Raw genomic sequence first — 25,810 nt, 5'->3', positions numbered from 1 at the left:
TCCCAACTGGGTCATCCAACACCCTCTCCTCTGCCCCAGGTTGTTGCTTTAAATGAAGTATGGGATGTCAGTTTGCCTAGTTAGATTTGTTCATTCATTTTGTCTGTTTATCAGAACCTGGGCTTCGAGGTATCTCTGGTGAAGAGGGATCGCACAGGCAGTCACTTGGACCACAGCAGAGCGATCATACAGTAATGGAAGGGAATGGGAGGTGTGGGATAATGGGCTGTTTAGATTTTTACTCACTGGTTATTTAGACATCTCTTCTTCTCCATCTCTTCTCCTCTTCATCTCTTCTTTTTTCTTCTCTTCATCTCTTCTTCTCTTCGCTTAACACATATGGACCCAGAACTTAATGGAGCAGCTGACCAATTACACAATACTTTAGTTCTGGGTTAACCGAGATGACTCTTTATCTCTGTCTGTGTCTGACTAACTGTCTGTCTGTCTCCATCTCCGTACCTCATTCTCCAATTACGCAAAACTTTAGTTCTGGGTTAACCGAGATTACTCTATCTCTGTCTGTGTCTGTGTGTCTGACTTACTGTCTGACTTACTTACTGTCTGTCTGTCTGTCTGTCTGTCTGTCTGTCTGTCTGTCTGTCTGTCTGTCTGTCTGTCTGTCTGTCTGTCTGTCTGTCTGTCTGTCTGTCTGTCTGTCTGTCTGTCTGTCTGTCTGTCTGTCTGTCTGTCTGTCTGTCTGTCTGTCTGTCTGTCTGTCTGTCTGTTTGTCTGTTTGTCTGTTTGTTTCCATTTCCCTACCTCTCTCTTCTCCCAGATGGAGGAAGTCGTTCCTGGTCAGCCTGTTCTTCTGCGTCCCAATCATGGGGATGAGGATCTACCTGTTCATAGTAGATCACCAGATCAGCACGTCTCACCAGCACAACACCACTGCACAGGACCGGGAACACTACCACACCACCATGTTCCTGGAGAGACAGCTGCTCCCAGGCCTCTCCATCATGAACCTGATCTCATTCCTCTTCTGTGTCCCTGTACAGGTAGGAGAGCTGGACTGAGAGGAGGAGAGCTGGACTGAGACGGGGAGAGCTGGACTGAGAGGGGGAGAGCTGGACTGAGAGGGGGAGAGCTGGACTGAGAGGGGGAGAGCTGGACTGAGAGGGGGAGAGCTGGACTGAGAGGGAGAGAGCTGGACTGAGAGGGAGAGAGCTGGACTGAGAGGGAGAGAGCTGGACTGAGAGGGAGAGAGCTGGACTGAGAGGGAGAGAGCTGGACTGAGAGGGAGAGAGCTGGACTGAGAGGGAGAGAGCTGGACTGAGAGGGAGAGAGAGAGCTGGACTGAGAGGGAGAGAGAGAGCTGGACTGAGAGGGAGAGAGAGAGCTGGACTGAGAGGGAGGGAGAGAGCTGGACTGAGAGGGAGGGAGAGCGAGATGGACTGAGAGAGGGAGAGCGAGATGGACTGAGAGAGGGAGAGCGAGATGGACTGAGAGAGGGAGAGCGAGATGGACTGAGAGAGGGAGAGATAAATAGAGAGGGCAATATAGAGGGAGAGAGACACTGTACTATATAACAAAAGTATGTGGACACCCCTTCAAATTAGTGGATTCTGCTATTTCTGCCACACCCGTTGCTGACAGGTGTATATAATCGAGCACACAGCCAATGTAATCTCCATAGACAAACATTGGCAGTAGAATGGCCTTACTGAAGAGCTCAGTAACTTTCAACGTGGCACCGTCATAGCATGCCACCTTTCCAACAAGTCAGTTTGTCAAATATCTGCCCTGCTAGAGCTGCCCGGGTCAACTGTAAGTGCTGTTATTGTGAAGTGGAAACATCTAGGAGCAACAACTGCTCAGCCGTGAAGTGGTAGGCCACACAAGCTCACAGAACTGGACCACCAAGTGCTGTATCACGTAGCGCGTAAAAATGGTCTGTCCTCTGTTGCAACACTCACTACCGAGTTCCAAACTGCCTCTGGAAGCAACATCAGCACAAGAACTGTTCGTTGGGAGCTTCATGAAATGGGTTTCCATGGCCAAGCAGCTGCACACAACCTTAAGATCACCATGTGCAATGCCAAGCGTCGGCTGCAGTGTGTGTGTATATATACAGTGGGGAGAACAAGTATTTGATACACTGCCTATTTTTGCAGGTTTTCCTACTTACAAAGCATGTAGAGGTCTGTAATTTTTATCATAGGTACACTTCAACTGTGAGAGATGGAATGATCATGAGGAAGGTGAGGGATCAGCCCAGAACTACACCTGAAGAAGGCTGGGACCACAGTCTCAAGAAAACCATTAGTAACACACTACGCCGTCATGGATTAAAATCCTGCAGCGCACGCCAGGTCCCCCTGCTCAAGCCAGCGCATGTCCAGGCCCGTCTGAAGTTTGCCAATGACCATCTGGATGATCCAGAGGAGGAATGGGAGAAGGTCATGTGGTCTGATGAGACAAAAATAGATATTTTTGGTCTAAACTCCACTCGCCGTGTTTGGAGGAAGAAGGATGAGTACAACCCCAAGAACACCATCCCAACTGTGAAGCATGGAGGTGGAAACATCATTCTTTGGGGATGCTTTTCTGCAAAGGGGACAGGACGACTGCACCGTATTGAGGGGAGGATGGATGGGGCCATGTATCGTGAGATCTTGGCCAACAACCTCCTTCCCTCAGTAAGAGCATTGAAGATGGGTCGTGGCTGGGTCTTCCAGCATGACAACGACTGGAAACACACAGCCAGGGCAATTAAGGAGTGTATGTATGTATGTATGTATGTATGTATGTGTATATACATACATACACAGTATTTACATACACAGCTGATTGTTAGGAAAACTTTAAAATCGGTCGACCTCTAGTTCCTCTAGTGGAAAGCCTTCCCAGAAGAGTGGAGGCTGTTAATGCAGCAAATGAGGGACCAACTCTATATTAATGTCCATGATTTTGGATAATATGTTCGACGAGCATGTATCTACATAGTTTTGGTCATGTAGTGTATAGACAGAGGGAAATTATAGGCATAGGCGGAGAGTGGGAGACATAGGCGGAGAGAGGGAGACATAGGCGGTGACTATTACAACCTACCCTAACCAGAAACTGGATGGATGGCGGCATTGGCGCAAAACTGAAACCACGAACCACCGTATTTAATCATGGAAAGAGGTCTGGAAATATGGCTGAATATAAACAGCGTAGTTATTCCCTCCAAGGCAATCAAACAAGTGGAATGCTGGTACAGGGACATGGTGGAGTCGCAATTCAACGACTCCGACACAAGACGTATGTTGCAGGGTCTACAGGCAATTACGGACAAAGAGAAAACCAGCCACATCACTCTTCCAGACAAACTAAACACCTTTGCCCGCTTTGAAGATAATACAGTGCCACCATTGCGGCTCGCTATCAAAGACTGCCCCCCCTTCTCTTACTCTGTGGTTGACGTGAATAAAACATTTAAACGTGTTAAACCTCGCAAAACTGCTGGCCCAGATGGCATCCCTAGCCGCGTCCTCAGAACATGTGCAGACCAGCTGGCTGATGTGTTTACGGACATATTCAATCGCTCCCTATCCCAGTCTGTCGTCCCCACATGCTTCAAGATGGCTACCATTGTTCCTGTACCCAAAAAGGCAAAGATGACTGAACTAAATGACTATCGCCCCGTAGCACTCACTTCTGTCATCATGAAGTTCTTTGAGAGACTAGTCAAGGATCATATCACCTCCACCTTATCGGCCACCCTAGACCCACTTCAGTTTGTATACCGCCCCAATAGGTCCACAGATGACACAATCGCCATCACACTGCCCTATCCCATCTGGACAAAAATAATACCTATGTAAGAATGCTATTCATTGATTATAGCTCAGCATTCAACACCATAGTACCCTCCAAGCTAATCATCAAGCTGGAGGCCCTGGGTCTCAACCCTGCCCTGTGTAGCTGGGTCCTGGACTTTCTGACGGGCCGCCCCCAGGTGGTGATGGTAGGAAACAACATCTCCACTTCGCTGACCCTCAATACTGGGGCCCCACAAGGGTGTGTGCTCAGCCCTCTCCTGTACTCCCTATTCACCCATGACTGTGTGGCCATGCACGCCTCCAACTCAATCCTCAAGTCTGCAGACGACACAACAGTAGTGGGTCTTGATCACCAACAACAATGCGACAGCCTACAGGGAGGAGGTGAGGGCACTCGGGAAAACAACCTCTCTCTCTCAACGTCAACAAAACATAGGAGAGGATCGTTGACTTCAGGAAACCGCAGAGGAAGCACCCCCCTATCCACATCGAAGGGACAGCAGTGGAGAAGGTGGAAAGTTAAGTTCCTGGTCGTACACATCACAAACTGAAATGGTCCACCCACACAGACAGTGTGGTAAAGGCGCAACAGCGCCTCTTCAACCTCAGGAGGCTGAAGAAATGTGGCTTGTCACCTAAAACCCTGACAAACTGTTACAGATGCACAATCGAGAGCATCCTGTCGGGCTGTATCACAGCATGGTATGGCAACTGCACCACCCTCAACCGCAAGGCTCTCCAGAGAGTGGTGCTGCAGTCTGCACAACTTGTTCACACCACTATCATCCAGGACGAGGTCAGTACAGGTGCATCAATGCTGGGTCAGAGAGATTGAAAAACAGCTTCTTTCTCAAGGCCATCAGACTGTTAAACAGCCATCACTAACTCAGAGCGGCTGCTGCCTGCATTGAGACCCAATCACTGGACACTTTAATAAATGGATCACTAGTCACAATGCCACTTTAGACAATGCCACTTTAATAATGTTTACATATCTCACATTACTCACGTGTATATACTGTATTTTGCCCATGCCGCTCGGCCATCGCTCATCCATATACGTACAGTTGAAATCGGAAGTTTACATACACTTCGGTTGGAGTCATGAAAACTCGTTTTTCAACCATTTCACAATTTTCTTGATAACAAACTATAGTTTTGGCAAGTCGGTTAGGACATCTACTTTGTGCATGACACAAGTAATTTTTCCAACAATTGTTTACAGACAGATTATTTCACTTATACTTCACTGTATCATAATTCCAGTGGGTCAGAAGTTTACATAGACTAAGTTGACTGTGCCTTTAAACAGCGTGGAAAATTCCAGAAGATGATGTCATGGCTTTAGAAGCTTCTGATAGGCTAATTGACATCATTTGAGTGAATTGGAGGTGTACCTGTGGATGTATTTCAAGGCCTACCTTCAAACTCAGTGCCTCTTTGCTTGACGTCATGGGAAAATCAAAATAAATCAGCCAAGACCTCAAAAAACACATTTTAGACCTACACAAGTCTGGTTCATCCTTGGTAGCAATTCCCAAACGCCTGAAGGTACCAGGTTCATCTGTACAAACAATAAGACGAAAATATAAACATCATTGACCACGCAGTCGTCATACCGCTCAGGAAGGAGACACGTTCTGTCTTCTAGAGATGAACGTACTTTGGTGCGAAAAGTGCAAATCAATCCCAGAACAGCAGCAAAGGACCTTGTGAAGATGCTGGAGGAAACAGGTACAAAAGTATCTATATCGACATAGCTTGAAAGGCCGCTCAGCTTGAAAGGCCTCTTCCTCAGATTCACTTTCCTCCTCCTCATCTCCATCTCCCATCCTGACCACCTGCCCTTCCTCTCTGGTCAGGGCCTCCGCACCATGCAAAGGTACCATGGTGCTCTTGACCACAACCCTTTTTCCTTTTCCACTCTTACCCTTCCCCACTATACTCTCCTCATCCACTGGCATAACCTGACTAGACCCAGCCTCATCTACACCACCATCCATAACCTGACTAGACCCAGCCTCATCTATACCACCATCTATAACCTGACTAGACCCAGCATCATCTACACCACCATCCATAACCTGACTAGACCCAGCCTCATCTACACCACCATCCATAACCTGACTAGACCCAGCCTCATCTACACCACCATCTATAACCTGACTAGACCCAGCCTCATCTACACCACCATCCATAACCTGACTAGACCCAGCCTCATCTACACCACCATCCATAACCTGACTAGACCCAGCCTCATCTACACCACCATCCATAACCTGACTAGACCCAGCCTCATCTACACCACCATCCATAACCTGACTAGACCCAGCCTCATCTACACCACCATCCATAACCTGACTAGACCCAGCCTCATCTACACCACCATCCATAACCTGACTAGACCCAGCCTCATCTACACCACCATCTATAACCTGACTAGACCCAGGCTCATCTACACCACCCTCCATAACCTGACTCGACCCAGCCTCATCTGCCCCACCATCCATAAACTGACTAGACCCAGCCTCAGCTACACCACCATCCATAGCATGACTAGACCCAGCCTCAGCTACACCACCATCCATAGCATGACTAGACCCAGCCTCAGCTAGACCACCATCCATAACATGACTAGACCCAGCCTCATCTGCACCACCATCCATAAACTGACTAGACCCAGTCTCATCTACACCACCATCTCTTGCATGACTAGGCCCAGCCTCATCTACACCACCATCCCCGGCATGACTAGGCCCAGCCTCAGCTACACCACCATCCCTGGCATGACTAGGACTAGTCTCTGCTGTCTGCATCTCATTGCCCCCTGCATGGTGACCTCGATTTCCCCCACTGGCGCTTGTGCCCTCACCTTGTCTACGGCCCCACACTCAAAACTATGTAGGCTATCTGCCCCTCGCCATGCCTCACTTTAAAATGCACATTTAGCTGTTGCTCATTGTTATTCAGAAACATAAACACTTGCCTCCAGGACGAAACAACGTGCTTAACGGCATCTGCCTGAAAGCCTGCTGACAGTACACGAAAACCGCTAGCAAACTTACCAAAACGACTCAGCTCTTTCCTGATTTGATCCTCCATAATAAACGGAGGTAAATTTGCAACTACCACCCTTGTCAAAGGGGTAGAAAGAGGTGGGGAAAAAACGTTACAAATATTCCAATAGCAATTAGCCTACCAACTAAATTGGCTCTTTTCATGAACACAACCACAGCTTTGTTAATTATAGAAGCGGAATGTATAAATTCAGCTCCTACCTGTTCATCGACTGCAAGCAGAACCTCCTCCACTTTAACTCCATTCTCAGGAACACACCTGAATCCATGCCGTATCGACAGCGCTAGGCTGAGAAGCCATCGCGCACACCACACCTTCCAAACCCCAGGAAACTAACTCTGTACTCCTCCACCCTAACTTTGAAAAAACCTGTGGATACCGCTAAAAAAAAATAGTGCATTAACCCTCCACCATAGAAAATAAAATTGAAAGAAAAGACCAAGGACAGAATAAAGGAAGTTAGGAGAGAGAGAGAATTGATTACACCCCCCCCCCCTCAATCTGCATACAATACCCCATAATGACAAAGCAAAATCAGATTTTTAGAAATGTTTGCAAATATATAAAAAATTAAAAACCTTTTGCTGCTACAAGCTTGGCACGCCCGTATTTGGGGAGTTCCTCCCATTCTTCTCTGCTATCCTTTCAAGCTCTGTCGGGCTGGATGGGGAGCGTCACTGCACAGCTATTTTCAGGTCTCTCCAGAGATGTTGGATCGGGTTCAAGTCTGGGCTCTGGCTGGGCCACTCGAGGACATTCAGAGACTTGTGTTCAATTTGATTTGATTCGAAAACAAAAGAAAATGACATAACAATAACGAGGCTATATACAGGAGGTTACCAATACCGAGTCAATGTGCGCGGTACAGGTTCGTCGAGGTAATTTGTAAAATGACTATGCATAGTCTTGACTGTGTGTTTAGGGTCATTGTCTTCACCTTCCAGGTGAACCTTCGCCCCAGTCTAAGGTCCTGAGTGCTCTAGAGCAGATTTCATAAAGGTTCTCTCAGTACTTTGCTTTGTTCATTTTTCCCTCTATCCTGACTAGTCTCCCAGTCCCTGCCTCTGAAAAACATCCCCGCAGCATGATGCTGCCACCACCATGCTTCACCGTAGGGATGGTATTGGCCAGGTGATGAGCGGTGCCTAGTTTCCTCTAGACGTGACACTTGACATTCAGGACAAAGAGTTCAATCTTGGTTTCATCAGACCAGAGAATCTTGTTTCTCATGATCTGAGTACTTTAGGTGCCTTTTACCAAACTTCATGTGGGCTGTCATGTGCCTTTTACTGAGTAGTTGCTTCTGTCTGGCCACTACCATAAAGGCCTGATTGGTGGAGTGCTGCAGAGTGACCATTGGGTCCTTGGTCACCTCCCTTACAAAGGCCCTTCTCCCCTGATTGCTCAGTTTGGCTGGGCGGCCAGCTCTAGTTGGAGTCTTGGTGGCGCCAAAGTTCTTCCATTTAAGAATGATGGAGGCCACTGTGTTCTTGGGACCTTCAATACTGCAGAAATATTTTGGTACCCTTCTCCAGATCTGTACCTCGACACAATCCTGTCTCGGAGCTCTACGGACAATTCCTTCGACCTCATGGCTTGGTTTTTTCTCTGACATGCACTGTAAACTGTTGGACCTTATATAGACAGGTGTGTGCCTTTCCAAATCATGTCCAATTAATTGAATTTAACACTGGTGGACTCCAAGTTGTAGAAACATCTCAAGGATGTTGTTGCTCTGTGTGCATGCTATGTCTTGCTTGTCCTATGTTGCTCTGTGTGCATGCTATGTCTTGCTTGTCCTATGTTGCTCTATGTGCATGCTATGTCAAATTTATTTTCAATCAAATTTATTTTATATAGCCCTTCGTACATCAGCTGATATCTCAAAGTGCTGTACAGAAACCCAGCCTAAAACCCCAAACAGCAAGCAATGCAGGTGAAGAAGCACGGTGGCTAGGAAAAACTCCCTAGAAAGGCCAAAACCTAGGAAGAAACCTAGAGAGGAACCAGGCTATGTGGGGTGGCCAGTCCTCTTCTGGCTGTGCCGGGTGGAGATTATAACAAAACATGGTCAAGATGTTCAAATGTTCATAAATGACCAGCATGGTCGAATAATAATAAGGCAGAATAGTTGAAACTGGAGCAGCAGCACAGTCAGGTGGACTGGGGACAGCAAAGAGTCATCATGTCAGGTATTCCTGGGGCATGGTCCTAGGGCTCAGGTCCTCCGAGAGAGAGAAAGAAAGAGAGAATTAGAGAGAGCATATGTGGGATGGCCAGTCCTCTTCTGGCTGTGCCGGGTGGAGATTATAACAGAACATGGCCAAGATGTTCAAATGTTCATAAATGATCAGCATGGTTGAATAATAATAAGGCAGAACAGTTGAAACTGGAGCAGCAGCACAGCCAGGTGGACTGGGGACAGCAAGGAGTCATCATGTCAGGTAGTCCTGGGGCATGGTCCTAGGGCTCAGGTCCTCCGAGAGAGAGAAAGAGAGAAGGAGAGAATTAGAGAACGCACACTTAGATTCACACAGGACACCGAATAGGACAGGAGAAGTACTCCAGATATAACAAACTGACCCTAGCCCCCCGACACATAAACTACTGCAGCATAAATACTGGAGGCTGAGACAGGAGGGGTCAGGAGACACTGTGGCCCACTCCGAGGACACCCCCGGACAGGGCCAAACAGGAAGGATATAAGACATATATATGTCTTGCTTGTCCTATGTTGCTCTGCGTGCATGCTACGTCTTGCTTGTCCTATGTTGCTCTGCATGCATGCTACATCTTGCTTGTCCTATGTTGCTCTGTGTGCATGCTACGTCTTGCTTGTCCTATGTTGCTCTGCGTGCATGCTATGTCTTGCTTGTCCTATGTTGCTCTGTGTGCATGCTACGTCTTGCTTGTCCTATGTTGCTCTGTGTGCATGCTATGTCTTGCTTGTCCTGTGTTGCTCTGCGTGTGCTGACTGGTCAACGATAGTCTGTATTGTAATAGTTTTTAATAACCTGCCCAGGGACTGGGGCTGAAAATTAGCCAGCTGGCTAAAACCGGCACTTCTACTGAAAAGTTGACTAATTACTGTCCCTGTAGAAATAGATAATTATCACCATTTGTGAACCAAGTGTAGAAGCCATTTTCAAATCAAACCTGAAATTAATATTTTTCCTACTCTAACGTTCCTCTCTTTAGTTTATTGGTGGGCGCAACTTCTATACCCATGCCTACAGGGCCCTGAAACACAAAACAACCAACATGGACGTGCTCATCATGCTGGCCACCTCCGTAGCCTTCACCTACTCCATGGTCATCCTCATGGTTGCCATGACAGAGAGGGCCAAGGTCAACCCCATCACCTTCTTTGACACGCCTCCCTTGCTCTTTGTCTTCATCTCGCTGGGGCGCTGGCTGGAGCAAATCGCCAAGGTACTGGACCTGTATATCTTCTAGAATATATGCTTCTACGTCTTTATAGTTACATAACAGTTGTACTGGACCTGTATATCTTCTAGAATATATGCTTCTACGTCTTTATAGTTACATAACAGTTGTACTGGACCTCTATATCTTCTAGAATATATGCTTCTACGTCTTTATAGTTACATAACAGTTGTACTGGACCTGTATATCTTCTCGAATATATGCTTCTATGTCTTTATAGTTACATAACAGTTGTACTGGACTTCTATATATTCTAGAATATATGCTTCTATGTCTTTATAGTTACATAACAGTTGTACTGGACTTCTATATCTTCTAGAATATATGCTTCTACGTCTTTATAGTTACATAACAGTTGTACTGGACTTCTATATCTTCTAGAATATATGCTTCTATGTCTTTATAGTTACATAACAGTTGTACTGGACTTCTATATCTTCTAGAATATATGCTTCTACGTCTTTATAGTAACGTACAGTTGTAGCTATAAAGCATGGTGTTATTTCTGTAACTGGAGTACGTCTCTTTAATGCAAAGTTATCCGTCTGTGTCATAGCTAAAGTTTTCTTTAATATAGCTATTGCAACCTGCTCTGTCTCTCTCCTCCAGGGTAAGACGTCAGAGGCTCTGTCCAAGCTGATGTCCCTCCAGGCCAGCGAGGTCACAGTGGTCACTCTCAACACAGACATGTCTGTACTCAGGTACTTCACTCAAGATCTCCTGTTTCTAGACCTGGAATTGGATAGCCTGGGTGTTTCTGCTCTTAACCAAAACAGTTTCTGGCCCTGAGATTAGGAATCGGATAGCCTGGGTGTTTCTGTTCTTAACCAAAACGGTTTCTGGCCCTGAGATTAGGAATTGGATAAGGCAGATATTTGTTACTGTTTCAAGTGTTTTTAAGTTTCATTTCAATGTTTAATCAGAACGAACCCCAGGGTGACATTGAACAGCAAACCCTTTGAGACTTGGATATGGCATATAACCAGTGTATAGTAAACCTGACTACATGTGGGTCTCTCTGTCCGTGTCAGTGAGGAGCAGGTAGATGTAGAGCTGGTCCAGAGAGGAGACGTGGTCAGGGTGGTTCCTGGAGGGAAGTTCCCGTAGATGGGAGGGTCATCGAGGGATACAGTATGGCTGACGAGTCTCTCATCACAGGTGGGTTACAGTGGAGGATCAACTCTGACCATACTGGAGAAGATGCTTCTGAAGCTTCCTTTCCTCATTTCCTTAACACTACTGTGAAATGACTGTTTCTTCATGCACGGTTACTATTTCTCTGTGAAACTGTATTATTTATGTTGTGTTCCTGGCTAATGTCTCGTCTCTGACGTGCCTTGTGTTACTGGCTAATGTCTCCTCTCTGACGTGTTGTGTTCCTGGCTAATGTCTCGTCTCTGACGTGTTTTGTGTTCCTGGCTAATGTCTCCTCTCTGACGTGTCTTGTCTCAGGTGAGGCCATGCCAGTGACTAAGAAGCCAGGCAGCTCAGTGATAGCTGGCTCTATCAACCAGAACGGCTCTCTGCTCGTCAGTGCTACACACGTAGGCCTGGACACAACCCTGTCTCAGATAGTTAAACTACTGGAGGAGGCTCAGACATCTAAGGTGATGGTGGTGGTGGTGGTAATATGCTAGTTTTGTGTAAATGGTCTCCTGTTTCCTGGAGTTTTAGTTGGATAAGATATGTAGGTATTTGTCTATATGTGATGTTTACAGAACTGACCCTGGGCAACACATGATGGAGGATTCACCTCAGAAAACATTTTTAACTGGTTCTGAGCTGGAAGAGCTTTACCTCTGTGACCTCTGACCTGTGCTTTAACATTTGACCTCTGTCACCTCTGACCTCTCCACTGCAGGCTCCCATACAGCAGTTTGCAGATAAGATCAGTGGCTACTTTGTCCCGTTCATCGTTGGAGTCTCTGTCTTCACTCTGTTCGCCTGGATCCTCATTGGCTTTGTCGACTTTCCACTGGTGGAGAAATACTTCCCTGTGAGTAGCCTTTACTATACTGATATCTGTGTAAAACCTGTACTATACAGATATCTATGTAAAACCTTTACTATACTGATATCTATGTAAAACCTTTACTATACTGATATCTATGTAAAACCTTTACTATACTGATATCTATGTAAAGCCTTTACTATACTGATACAGTGCCTTGCGAAAGTATTCGGCCCCCTTGAACTTTGCGACCTTTTGCCACATTTCAGGCTTCAAACATAAAGATATAAAACTGTATTTTTTTGTGAAGAATCAACAACAAGTGGGACACAATCATGAAGTGGAACGACATTTATTGGATATTTCAAACTTTTTTAACAAATCAAAAACTGAAAAATTGGGCGTGCAAAATTATTCAGACCCCTTAAGTTAATACTTTGTAGCGCCACCTTTTGCTGCGATTACAGCTGTAAGTCGCTTGGGGTATGTCTCTATCAGTTTTGCACATCGAGAGACTGACATTTTTTCCCATTCCTCCTTGCAAAACAGCTCGAGCTCAGTGAGGTTGGATGGAGAGCATTTGTGAACAGCAGTTTTCAGTTCTTTCCACAGATTCTCGATTGGATTCAGGTCTGGACTTTGACTTGGCCATTCTAACACCTGGATATGTTTATTTTTGAACCATTCCATTGTAGATTTTGCTTTATGTTTTGGATCATTGTCTTGTTGGAAGACAAATCTCCGTCCCAGTCTCAGGTCTTTTGCAGACTCCATCAGGTTTTCTTCCAGAATGGTCCTGTATTTGGCTCCATCCATCTTCCCTGTCCCTGCTGAAGAAAAGAAGGCCCAAACCATGATGCTGCCACCACCATGTTTGACAGTGGGGATGGTGTGTTCAGCTGTGTTGCTTTTACGCCAAACATAACGTTTTGCATTGTTGCCAAAAAGTTCAATTTTGGTTTCATCTGACCAGAGCACCTTCTTCCACATGTTTGGTGTGTCTCCCAGGTGGCTTGTGGCAAACTTTAAACGACACTTTTTATGGATATCTTTAAGAAACGACTTTCTTCTTGCCACTCTTCCATTAAGGCCAGATTTGTGCAATATACGACTGATTGTTGTCCTATGGACAGAGTCTCCCACCTCAGCTGTAGATCTCTGCAGTTCATCCAGAGTGATCATGGGCCTCTTGGCTGCATCTCTGATCAGTCTTCTCCTTGTATGAGCTGAAAGTTTAGAGGGACGGCCAAGTCTTGGTAGATTTGCAGTGGTCTGATACTCCTTCCATTTCAATATTATCGCTTGCACAGTGCTCCTTGGGATGTTTAAAGCTTGGGAAATCTTTTTGTATCCAAATCGGGCTTTAAACTTCTTCACAACAGTATCTCGGACCTGCCTGGTGTGTTCCTTGTTCTTCATGATGCTCTCTGCGCTTTTAACGGACCTCTGAGTCTATCACAGTGCAGGTGCATTTATACGGAGACTTGATTACACACAGGTGGATTGTATTTATCATCATTAGTCATTTAGGTCAACATTGGATCATTCAGAGATCCTCACTGAACTTCTGGAGAGAGTTTGCTGCACTGAAAGTAAAGGGGCTGAATAATTTTGCACGCCCAATTTTTCAGTTTTTGATTTGTTAAAAAAGTTTGAAATATCCAATAAATGTCGTTCCACTTCATGATTGTGTCCCACTTGTTGTTGATTCTTCACAAAAAAATACAGTTTTATATCTTTATGTTTGAAGCCTGAAACGTGGCAAAAGGTCGCAAAGTTCAAGGGGGCCGAATACTTTCGCAAGGCACTGTATCTATGTAAATCCTTTACTATGTTGATATAGTATACTGATATCTATGTAAAGCCTTTACTATACTGATATCTATGTAAAGCCTTTACTATACTGATATCTATGTAAATCCTTTACTATGTTGATATACTATACTGATATCTATGTAAAGCCTTTACTATACTGATATCTATGTAAAGCCTTTACTATACTGATATCTATGTAAAGCCTTTACTATACTGATATCTATGTAAATCCTTTACTATGTTGATATACTATACTGATATCTATGTAAAGCCTTTACTATACTGATATCTGTGTAAAACCTTTACTATACTGATATCTATGTAAAACCTTTACAGAGGGTGTATTTAGCTAAATCATTCCTTCTTAAATCAGGTATTTTCATCATTTTCATTTCAATCCTGTCTCCTCTTCGTGAGCGCAGTATGGGAAAGGCCTAGAGGGGAATCTGCTGTCACCTGTCCACTTCCTGTTTAAACCGTTGAGGCTGATCAAAGGGAGGAAGCAGGGAGAGGAAATCAACATTAGACTATTGAAATGTAACCCAGACTGGTCCCCTGTTTCACTGTCTCTCTGTCTCCCTCTACAGGGCTATGATAATAGCATCTCAAAGGCAGAAGCTGTGATCAAGTTTGCCTTCCAGACCTCCATCACAGTGTTGTGTATCGCCTGCCCTTGCTCTCTGGGCTTGGCAACCCCGACAGCTGTGATGGTGGGCACGGGGGTGGGCGCTCAGAACGGTATCCTCATCAAGGGAGGGAAACCACTAGAGATGGCACGCAAGGTGAGGGGAGAAGATGCTACCAATCAGACCATAGTCGATCACTAATAATATCACGTTGATAGTAAAAATCATTAGTTAGGTTTGATATGCTGTGTCTCATGTTTGTAATCAGAATCTATTTAACTGTGACTGTTGCAGTAACTGAGTGTATGGTTGTAAATGATCTGAGATTCGCTTTATAAATACTTCCCTTATTTCCTACCTTCCTACCTTCAGATCCAGACAGTGATGTTTGATAAGACGGGTACCATCACCTACGGAGCTCCTAATGTCATCCAGGTGAAGATCGTAGTGGAGGGGAACAGGATGCCTCGCTCCCGTCTGCTGGCCATCGTAGGGACTGCAGAGAACAACAGCGAACACCCGCTGGGAGCTGCCATTACCAAGTACTGTAAACAGGTGGGTCTGATGTCATCACCAAGTACTGTAAACAGGTGGGTCTGATGTCATCACCAAGTACTGTAAACAGGTGGGTCTGATGTCATCACCAAGTACTGTAAACAGGTGGGTCTGATGTCATCACCAAGTACTGTAAACAGGTGGGTCTGATGTCATCACTAAGTACTGTAAACATGTGGGTCTGATGTCATCACCAAGTACTGTAAACATGTGGGTCTGATGTCATCACCAAGTACTGTAAACAGGTGGGTCTGATGTCATCACCAAGTACTGTAAACAGGTGGGTCTGATGTCATCACCAAGTACTGTAAACAGGTGGGTCTGATGTCATCACCAAGTACTGTAAACAGGTGGGTCTGATGTCATCACCAAGTACTGTAAACTGGTGGGTCTGATGTCATCACCAAGTACTGTAAACAGGTGGGTCTGATGTCATCACCAAGTACTGTAAACAGGTGGGTCTGATGTCATCACCAAGTACTGTAAACAGGTGGGTCTGATGTCATCACCAAGTACTGTAAACAGGTGGGTCTGATGTCATCACCAAGTACTGTAAACAGGTGGGTCTGATGTCATCACCAAGTACTGTAAACAGGTGGGTCTGATGTCATCACCAAGTACTGTAAACAGGTGGGTCTGATGTCATCACCAAGTACTGTAAACAGGTGAGTCCACCTGAACCTCTGAGAGGTAGGAGACAGTTTGTGAGTCGATCATTCATGTGTCTGGAAGACCTCCCAAAATATTTGTGTCCTATCGGTCACTGCGGGTCCAGATGAAGTGTACTAATCTGTCTCTCTGTCTCTGTATTAGGAGCTGGGTACAGAGTCCCTTGGTGTGTGTGCTGAGTTCCAGGCTGTACCAGGCTGTGGTATACGATGCCAGGTCAGTAACACTGAGACCCTGCTGAGACAACATCAGGAGGAAGGTGAAGACAACAACCAGGGAAACAGTACTCTGGTCCAGATCAGGGACTGCAGAACCAGGCCAGGATCACACGCCCTCATCATGGACGCGCAGCCTCTCTGTACGTACTGGGATATGTCGTCTAAAATAGGACCGCTATTTAAAAATGTATTTTTTAGGTGGAATAAGTACACAACCCTGAGTTACCCCTTATTGTCAATTACTATTCAACACAAGGCCTAAAGATTCCCCTGTGTGTCCACTGCATTGATTAAATGCATGCTATACATTCTGCCTACATTCTAGGCTACATTCTAGTCTAACCCTTATTCCCCTTTTTGTTCCTCTATAGCCCTGGTGCAGACAGCATCCTACGTGGTGTTGATAGAGAGCCAGTAACCTCTCTGTGTGTTCCTCTATAGCCCTGGTGCAGACAGCATCCTACGTGGTGTTGATAGGGAGCCAGTAACCTCTCTGTGTGTTCCTCTATAGCCCTGGTGCAGACAGCATCCTACGTGGTGTTGATAGAGAGCCAGTAACCTCTCTGTGTGTTCCTTTATAGCCCTGGTGCAGACAGCATCCTACGTGGTGTTGATGGGGAACAGGGAGTGGATGAGGAGGAACGGACTGCAGATCAGACCTGATGTTGACGAGACCATGACTGAACATGAACGCAGAGGACGCACTGCTGTACTGGTGGCTGTCGACAGTGAGTTGATCAGAAAAACAGTGTAGGCATTGTTAATGTTGTAATTGACTATTGTAGCTGGAAAGAGCAGATTTTTAATGGAATATCTACATAGGCGTGCATAGGCCCATTATCAGAAACCATCGCTCCTGTGTTCCAATGGCACGTTGTGTTAGCTAATCCAAGTTTATCATTTTAAAAGGCTAATTTATCATTAGAAAACCCTTTTGCTAATATTTCTGCACAGCTGAAAACTGTTGTTCTGATTAAAGAAGCAATAATACTGGCCTTCTTTAGACTAGTTGAGTATCTGGAGCATCAGCATTTGTGGGTTCCTCTGTCCAGTGTCTGTGTTCTTTTGACCATCTTAATATTTTTATTGGTCAGTCTGAGATATGGCTTTTTCTTTGCAACTCTGCCTAGAAGGCCAGCATCCCGGAGTTGCCTCTTCACTGTTGACGCTGAGACTGGTGTTTTGCGGGTACTATTTAATGAAGCTGCCAGTTGAGGACTTGTGAGGCGTTTGTTTCTCAAACCAGACGCTCCAATGTACTTGTCCTCTTGCTCAGTTGTGCACCGGGGCCTCCCACTCCTCTTTCTATTCCGGTTAGATATCTACACCTATGTAGATATTCCATTAAAAAATCTGCTGTTTCTAGCCACAATAGTCATTTACAACATTAACAATGTCTACACTGTATTTATGATCAATTTGATGTTATTTTAATGGACAAAAAATGTGCTTCTTTCAACGACAAGGACATTTCTAACTGCCCACAAACTTTTGAACGGTAGTGCATTGCTTCATTTTAGATTCTGGTATGGATATTGGAACGTAGCCTTAGGAGTTTCCAAACATTTAATCCATTGTGTTGCTGAATCTATGACCACCCTTTGTCTATAACCATTGTCTATCTGTCTATAACCACCCTCTCTCTGTGTCACCTACCTCCCCCTCCCTCTCCCGTTGTCTCTCTCTCTCTTCCTGTCTCTCTCTCTCTTCCTGTCTCTCTCTCTCTCCCTGTCTCTCTCTCTCTCTTCCTGTCTCTCTCTCTCTTCCTGTCTCTCTCTCTCTTCCTGTCTCTCTCTCTCTTCCTGTCTCTCTCTCTCTCCCTGTCTCTCTCTCTCTCCCTGTCTCTCTCTCTCTCCCTGTCTCTCTCTCTCTCCCTGTCTCTCTCTCTCTCCCTGTCTCTCTCTCTCTCTCCCTGTCTCTCTCTCTCTCTTCCTGTCTCTCTCTCTCTCTTCCTGTCTCTCTCTCTCTTCCTGTCTCTCTCTCTCTTCCTGTCTCTTTCTCTCTCTTCCTGTCTCTTTCTCTCTCTTCCTGTCTCTCTCTTCCTGTTGCTCTTCCTCACTCTCTCTTTCTCTCTCTCCCTGTTTCTCTCTCCCTGTTTCTCGCTCCCTCTCCCTGTCCCTCTCTCCCTCTCTCTGTGTGTAGGTGTGCTATGTGCCATGATAGCCATAGCAGACACAGTGAAGCCAGAGGCAGATTTAGCGGTTCACACCCTGCAGGCCATGGGGTTGGAGGTGATTCTGATGACTGGAGACAACAGCAAGACAGCACGGGCCATCGCTGCTCAGGTAGGGGACAGGACTGGATTGGCTTGGGATTTTTATGAATGTATGCACTAAACCAGAACATTCATTACAGATGAAAAGGAATGTTGTTTTGTAAGTCATTCTGGATAAGGGCATCTGCTAAAGAACCCAAATTTAGTTTTATTGTAGGTTGTGAACTGTCATTTAGCTGTCTCTGTCTCCTCCAGGTGGGCATCAGGAAGGTGTAAATGTAGTTTTATTGTAGGTTGTGAACTCATTTAGCTGTCTCTGTCTCCTCCAGGTGGGCATCAGGAAGGTTTAAATGTAGTTTTATTGTAGGTTGTGAACTCATTTAGCTGTCTCTGTCTCCTCCAGGTGGGCATCAGGAAGGTGTAAATGTAGTTTTATTGTAGGTTGTGAACTCATTTAGCTGTCTCTGTCTCCTCCAGGTGGGCATCAGGAAGGTGTAAATGTAGTTTTATTGTAGGTTGTGAACTCATTTAGCTGTCTCTGTCTCCTCCAGGTGGGCATCAGGAAGGTGTAAATGTAGTTTTATTGTAGGTTGTGAACTCATTTAGCTGTCTCTGTCTCCTCCAGGTGGGCATCAGGAAGGTGTAAATGTAGTTTTATTGTAGGTTGTGAACTGTCATTTAGCTGTCTCTGTCTCCTCCAGGTGGGTATCAGGAAGGTGTTTGCAGAGTTGTTGCCGTCCCACAAGGTGGCCATGGTAGAGCAGCTGCAGCAGGCAGGGAAGAGGGTGGCCATGGTGGGTGACGGGGTCAACGACTCGCCCGCTCTGGCCATGGCAGACGTTGGCATCGCCCTAGGAACGGGCTCTGACGTGGCCATAGAGGCAGCTGACGTGGTGCTTATCAGGGTGAGGAGAAGAGGGCAAGACTGGGTTTATGGATGGATGTTTACCCGTCTGTCTGATAATCTCTACATGTTAATATGTCTGTCTGTCTCAGGGTTTCCGTTATCCGGTAATAGCTGGCTTTTGGCCCAAAACATGAAATAAAAAATGAATAGCTGGTGAATAAAATATTAATTGCCCGGGACGAGAAAAAATAAAAATCCCATTTCAAAATGATGCTTTTTAGCCATTGATGGAAACACATTTGACCTGGCATGCTTATTGGTCTTTTGGTTCATTTGCATAATTTAGTGGAATTAAATTGGAGCTTCGTTAGGTCGTTGTGTATCATATTCATCACAGCATGATGAGCGGAAATCTGTCAGAAGGAGAGGTGCTGCCACAACTTCTCAAACAGCCCATTCGTTGATGCTGGAGTGAAACATGCTTTTTTATTAAGTGCACAACAATTCTAAATGCAAATTTACACTGATAAATGAAGCTCGCTGGCCATTAAAGTGTATAGACAACGGTAGGCAGACGGCAGTATACATTTTGGAAACATATACTTAATTGTTTGAAACCTGAATGTTTTACTTCATATTATGCGGTTTGTCTTACCTTGGTTCAAAGTAGCCTAGCCAAAATCCTACCAGATATGTCATGGAGGCAATTATTTTATAAAGATTTCCACGTGCTATTGAAGCCAGTAGCATTTTTCTCTCGTGTTCTATTGGTTTTCAAATCAACTTTCTTTCAATGTCCAGTAGCCAAAGGCACAATCCTAGTCATATTAGCAACCCATGCTAGTTGTTGCATCCTTAAGATCTCCCTTCTTTCTAGGTTTCTTAGTCACATGAAACCACTCACGTGTAGTGTCTTTTTTACAACAGTGTTTTCCTGCTAATTGCATTATGGAATGCACATTTGTGTGTAACTTACTGCCTTGTGTGCATTACTGTGCTTATAATGTGAAGAAATCATAGTTGATCAACATTTTAATAACATAAACATTCTGATCTGTTGCATCAGACTCGTTGATTTTTAACATTTTTTTTTTCAAATGTATCCTAGGCCTACTGGTTGAATGAATTTGGGATCTATCTTCCCACAACTGTCCCAGAGTCTGTTTGGAATAGGATATTTCTTTCTAGCACAGAACGACAAGCTGACCAACAGAACATTTCCACTTTTCTACTATGGGGGATAGTAGATTGACAGGCTAGTGATTTAACTGTTTGTTACTCGTCTTGTTGGCTGAGGACAGTTGTTCTAACATCTTTAAAGTGCACATCAGAATTCAGCAAGAAGGAACGCATCCTGTTGGAATTCAGTAAGTAGGACGCATCCTGTTGGAATTCAGTAAGTAGGACGCATCCTGTTGGAATTCAGCAAGAAGGAACGCATCCTGTCAGAATTCAGCAAGAAGGAACGCATCCTGTTGGAATTCAGCAAGAAGGAACACATCCTGTTGGAATTCAATAAGAAGGAACACATCCTGTTGGAATTCAGTAAGTAGGACGCATCCTGTTGGAATTCAGTAAGTAGGACGCATCCTGTTGGAATTCAGTAAGTAGGACGCATCCTGTTGGAATTCAGTAAGTAGGACGCATCCTGTTGGAATTCAGTGAGTAGGACGCATCCTGTTGGATCCTCAAATACAATCCTCAAATTGTTCTGTTAAAATTAATTACCATAATGTAAATGTGATTTCTGTCATTCTGAACACCGTGGGTGGCCGCCCTAATCAGGTTAATTATTCTGAACACCGTGGGTGGCCACCCTAATCAGGTTGATTATTCTGAACACCGTGGGTGGATGCCCTAATCAGGTTAATTATTCTGAGCACCGTGGGTGGCCGCCCTAATCAGGTTAATTATTCTGAACACCGTGGGTGGCCGCCCTAATCAGGTTGATTATTCTGAACACCGTGGGTGGATGCCCTAATCAGGTTAATTATTCTGAGCACCGTGGGTGGCCTCCCTAATCGGGTTAATTATTCTGAACACTGTGGGTGGACGCCCTAATCAGGTTAATTATTCTGAGCACCGTGGGTGGCCTCCCTAATTGGGTTAATTATTCTGAACACTGTGGGTGGACGCCCTAATCAGGTTAATTATTCGGAACACTGTGGGTGGACGCCCTAATCAGGTTAATTATTCTGAGCACCGTGGGTGGACGCCCTAATCAGGTTAATTATTCTGAACACTGTGGGTGGACACCCTAATCAGGTTAATTATTCTGAGCACCGTGGGTGGACGCCCTAATCAGGTTAATTATTCTGAACACTGTGGGTGGACGCCCTAATCAGGTTGATTATTCTGAACACCGTGGGTGGATGCCCTAATCAGGTTAATTATTCTGAGCACCGTGGGTGGCCTCCCTAATCGGGTTAATTATTCTGAACACTGTGGGTGGACGCCCTAATCAGGTTAATTATTCTGAGCACCGTGGGTGGCCTCCCTAATTGGGTTAATTATTCTGAACACTGTGGGTGGACGCCCTAATCAGGTTAATTATTCTGAGCACCGTGGGTGGACGCCCTAATCGGGTTAATTATTCTGAACACTGTGGGTGGACGCCCTAATCAGGTTAATTATTCTGAGCACCGTGGGTGGCCTCCCTAATCAGGTTAATTATTCTGAACACCGTGGGTGGACGCCCTAATCAGGTTAATTATTCTGAGCACCGTGGGTGGACGCCCTAATCAGGTTAATTATTCTGAACACTGTGGGTGGACGCCCTAATCAGGTTAATTATTCTGAGCACCGTGGGTGGACGCCCTAATCAGGTTAATTATTCTGAGCACCGTGGGTGGCCTCCCTAATTGGGTTAATTATTCTGAATACTGTGGGTGGACGCCCTAATCAGGTTAATTATTCTGAGCACCGTGGGTGGCTTCCCTAATTGGGTTAATTATTCTGAACACTGTGGGTGGACGCCCTAATCAGGTTAATTATTCGGAACACTGTGGGTGGACGCCCTAATCAGGTTAATTATTCTGAGCACCGTGGGTGGACGCCCTAATCGGGTTAATTATTCTGAACACTGTGGGTGGACGCCCTAATCAGGTTAATTATTCTGAGCACCGTGGGTGGCCTCCCTAATCAGGTTAATTATTCTGAACACCGTGGGTGGACGCCCTAATCAGGTTAATTATTCTGAGCACCGTGGGTGGCCGCACTAATCAGGTTGATTATTCTGAACACCGTGGGTGGATGCCCTAATCAGGTTAATTATTCTGAGCACCGTGGGTGGCCTCCCTAATTGGGTTAATTATTCTGAACACTGTGGGTGGACGCCCTAATCAGGTTAATTATTCTGAGCACCGTGGGTGGACGCCCTAATCGGGTTAATTATTCGGAACACTGTGGGTGGACGCCCTAATCAGGTTAATTATTCTGAGCACCGTGGGTGGACGCCCTAATCAGGTTAATTATTTTGAACACTGTGTGTGGACACCCTAATCAGGTTAATTATTCTGAGCACCGTGGGTGGCCGCCCTAATCAGGTTGATTATTCTGAACACCGTGGGTGGATGCCCTAATCAGGTTAATTATTCTGAGCACCGTGGGTGGCCTCCCTAATCGGGTTAATTATTCTGAACACTGTGGGTGGACGCCCTAATCAGGTTAATTATTCTGAGCGCTGTGGGTGGCCTCCCTAATTGGGTTAATTATTCTGAACACTGTGGGTGGATGCCCTAATCAGGTTAATTATTCTGAGCACCGTGGGTGGACGCCCTAATCGGGTTAATTATTCTGAACACTGTGGGTGGACGCCCTAATCAGGTTAATTATTTTGAGCACTGTGGGTGGCCTCCCTAATCAGGTTAATTATTCTGAACACCGTGGGTGGACGCCCTAATCAGGTTAATTATTCTGAGCACCGTGGGTGGACGCCCTAATCAGGTTAATTATTCTGAACACTGTGGGTGGACGCCCTAATCAGGTTAATTATTCTGAGCACCGTGGGTGGCCTCCCTAATCAGGTTAATTATTCTGAGCACCGTGGGTGGACGCCCTAATCAGGTTCCGTACCCAATGCATATGGGTCAGGTACATTTCCTAACGGAAACCATGGTATGTCAAATAGTCTCTACATGTTAATATGTCTGAGTAATCTCTACGTGTTAATATGTCTCAGTAATCTCTACATGTTAATATGTCTCAGTAATCTCTACATGTTAATATGTCTCAGTAATCTCTACGTGTTAATATGTCTCAGTAATCTCTACATGTTAATATGTCTCAGTAATCTCTACATGTTAATATGTCTCAGTAATCTCTACATGTTAATATGTCTCAGTAATCTCTACGTGTTAATATGTCTCAGTAATCTCTACGTGTTAATATGTCTCAGTAATCTCTACATGTTAATATGTCTCAGTAATCTCTACATGTTAATATGTCTCAGTAATCTCTACGTGTTAATATGTCTCAGTAATCTCTACATGTTAATATGTCTGAGTAATCTCTACATGTTAATATGTCTCAGTAATCTCTACGTGTTAATATGTCTCAGTAATCTCTACATGTTAATATGTCTCAGTAATCTCTACGTGTTAATATGTCTCAGTAATCTCTACATGTTAATATGTCTGAGTAACCGTCAGTATCTGGTGTGGCCACCAGCTGCATTAAGTACTGCAGTGCATCTCCTCCTCATGGACTGCACCAGATTTGCCAGTTCTTGCTGTGAGATGTTACCCCACTTTCCCACCAAGGCACCTGCAAGTTCCTGGACATTTCTGGGGGGAATGGCCCTAGCCCTCACACTCCGATCCAACAGATCCCAGACATGCTCAATTGGATTAAGATCCGGGCTCTTCGCTGGCCATGGCAGAACACTGACATTCCTGTCTTGCAGGAAGTCATGCACAGAACGAGCAGTATGGCTGGTGGCGTTGTCATGCTGGAGGGTCATGTCAGGATGAGCCTGCAGGAAGGGTACCACATGAGGGAGGAGGATGTCTTCCCTGTAACGCACAGCGTTGGGATTGCCTGCAAACTCAGTCTGATGATGCTGTGACACACCGCCCCAGACCATGACGGACCCTCCACCTCCAATTCGATCCCGCTCCAGAGTACAGGCCTCGGTGTAACACTCATTCCTTCAACGATAAACGCGAATCCGACCATCACCCCTGGTGAGACAAAACCGTGACTCGTCTGTGAAGAGCACTTTTTGCCAGTCCTGTCTGGTCCAGCGACGGTGGGTTTGTGGCCATAGGCGATGTTGTAGCCGGTGATGTCTGGTGAGGACCTGCCTTACAACAGGCCTACAAGCCCTCAGTCCAGCCTCTCTCAGCCTATTGTGGACAGTCTGAGCACTGATGGAGGGATTGTGCGTTCCCGGTGTAACTCGGGCAATTGTTGTTGCTATCCTGTACCTATCCCACAGGTGTGATGTTCGGATGTACCTGTCCCACAGGTGTGATGTTCGGATGTACCTATCCCACAGGTGTGATGTTCGGATGTACCTGTCCCACAGGTGTGATGTTCGGATGTACCTGTCCCGCAGGTGTGATGTTCGGATGTACCTGTCCCGCAGGTGTGATGTTCGGATGTACCTGTCCCACAGGTGTGATGTTCGGATGTACCTGTCCCACAGGTGTGATGTTCGGATGTACCTGTCCCACAGGTGTGATGTTCGGATGTACCTGTCCCACAGGTGTGATGTTCGGATGTACCTGTCCCACAGGTGTGATGTTCAGATGTACCGATCCTGTGCAGGTGTTGTTACACGTGGTCTGCCACTGCGAGGACGATCAGCTCTGTTTTAGGCGTCTCACAGTACGGACATTGCAATGTATTGCCCTGGCCACATCTGCAGTCCTCATGCCTCCTTGCAGCATGCCTAAGGCATGTTCACGCAAATGAGCAGGGACCCTGAGCGTCTTTCTTCTGGTGTTTTTCAGAGCCAGTAGAAAGGCCTCTTTAGTGTCTTAAGTTTTCATAACTGTGACCTTAATTGCCTACCGTCTGTAAGCTGTTAGTGTCTTAACGACCGTTCCACAGGTGCATGTTCATTAATTGTTTATGGTTCATTGAGCAAGCATGGGAAACAGTGTTTAAACCCTTTACAATGAATATCTGTGAAGTTATTTAGATTTTTATGAATTATCTTTGAAAGACAGGGTTCTGAAAAAGGGACGTTTCTTTTTTTGCTGAGTTTATGTCTGCTAATCTCTACATGTTAATGTCTGTCTGCCTCCCTGTCCTTTGTCTGCCTCCCTGTCAAATCAAGTCAAATCAAATGTATTTATATAGCCCTTCGTACATCAGCTGATATCTCAAAGTGCTGTACAGAAACCCAGCCTAAAACCCCAAACAGCAAGCAATGCAGGTGTAGAAGCACAGTGGCTAGGAAAAACTCCCTAGAAAGGCCAAAACCTAGGAAGAAACCTAGAGAGGAACCAGGCTATGTGGGGTGGCCAGTCCTCTTCTGGCTGTGCCGGGTGGAGATTATAACAGAACATGGCCAAGATGTTCAAATGTTCATAAATGACCAGCATGTCCTCTGTCTGCCTCCCTGTCCTCTGTCTGCCTCCCTGTCCTCTGTCTGCCTCCCTGTCCTCTGTCT

At 45.5% G+C, this 25,810-nt stretch overlaps 1 protein-coding gene across 1 annotated transcript in view; it reads left to right on the top strand.

The window, feature by feature from the left end:
* LOC110504534 (copper-transporting ATPase 1-like) overlaps positions 1-25,810 on the top strand; it is a 61,003-nt gene that overhangs the window by 9,754 nt on the left and 25,439 nt on the right. The window contains 14 exon segments of the mRNA XM_036970270.2: positions 115-191; positions 779-1,001; positions 10,047-10,280; positions 10,905-10,996; positions 11,327-11,397; positions 11,400-11,453; positions 11,748-11,902; positions 12,157-12,291; positions 14,649-14,843; positions 15,060-15,242; positions 16,056-16,269; positions 16,711-16,857; positions 18,272-18,414; positions 19,046-19,249. Of these exon segments, the coding sequence (XP_036826165.1) occupies positions 115-191; positions 779-1,001; positions 10,047-10,280; positions 10,905-10,996; positions 11,327-11,397; positions 11,400-11,453; positions 11,748-11,902; positions 12,157-12,291; positions 14,649-14,843; positions 15,060-15,242; positions 16,056-16,269; positions 16,711-16,857; positions 18,272-18,414; positions 19,046-19,249 (2,127 nt within the window).

The sequence above is a fragment of the Oncorhynchus mykiss genome, chromosome 25 (assembly GCF_057628025.1).
Source record: "Oncorhynchus mykiss isolate SJ-2025 chromosome 25, ASM5762802v1, whole genome shotgun sequence".
Lineage (NCBI taxonomy): Eukaryota > Metazoa > Chordata > Actinopteri > Salmoniformes > Salmonidae > Oncorhynchus > Oncorhynchus mykiss.
The sequence above is the reverse complement of the archived record's forward strand: the minus strand, read 5'-3'. Positions and strand labels throughout refer to the sequence as shown.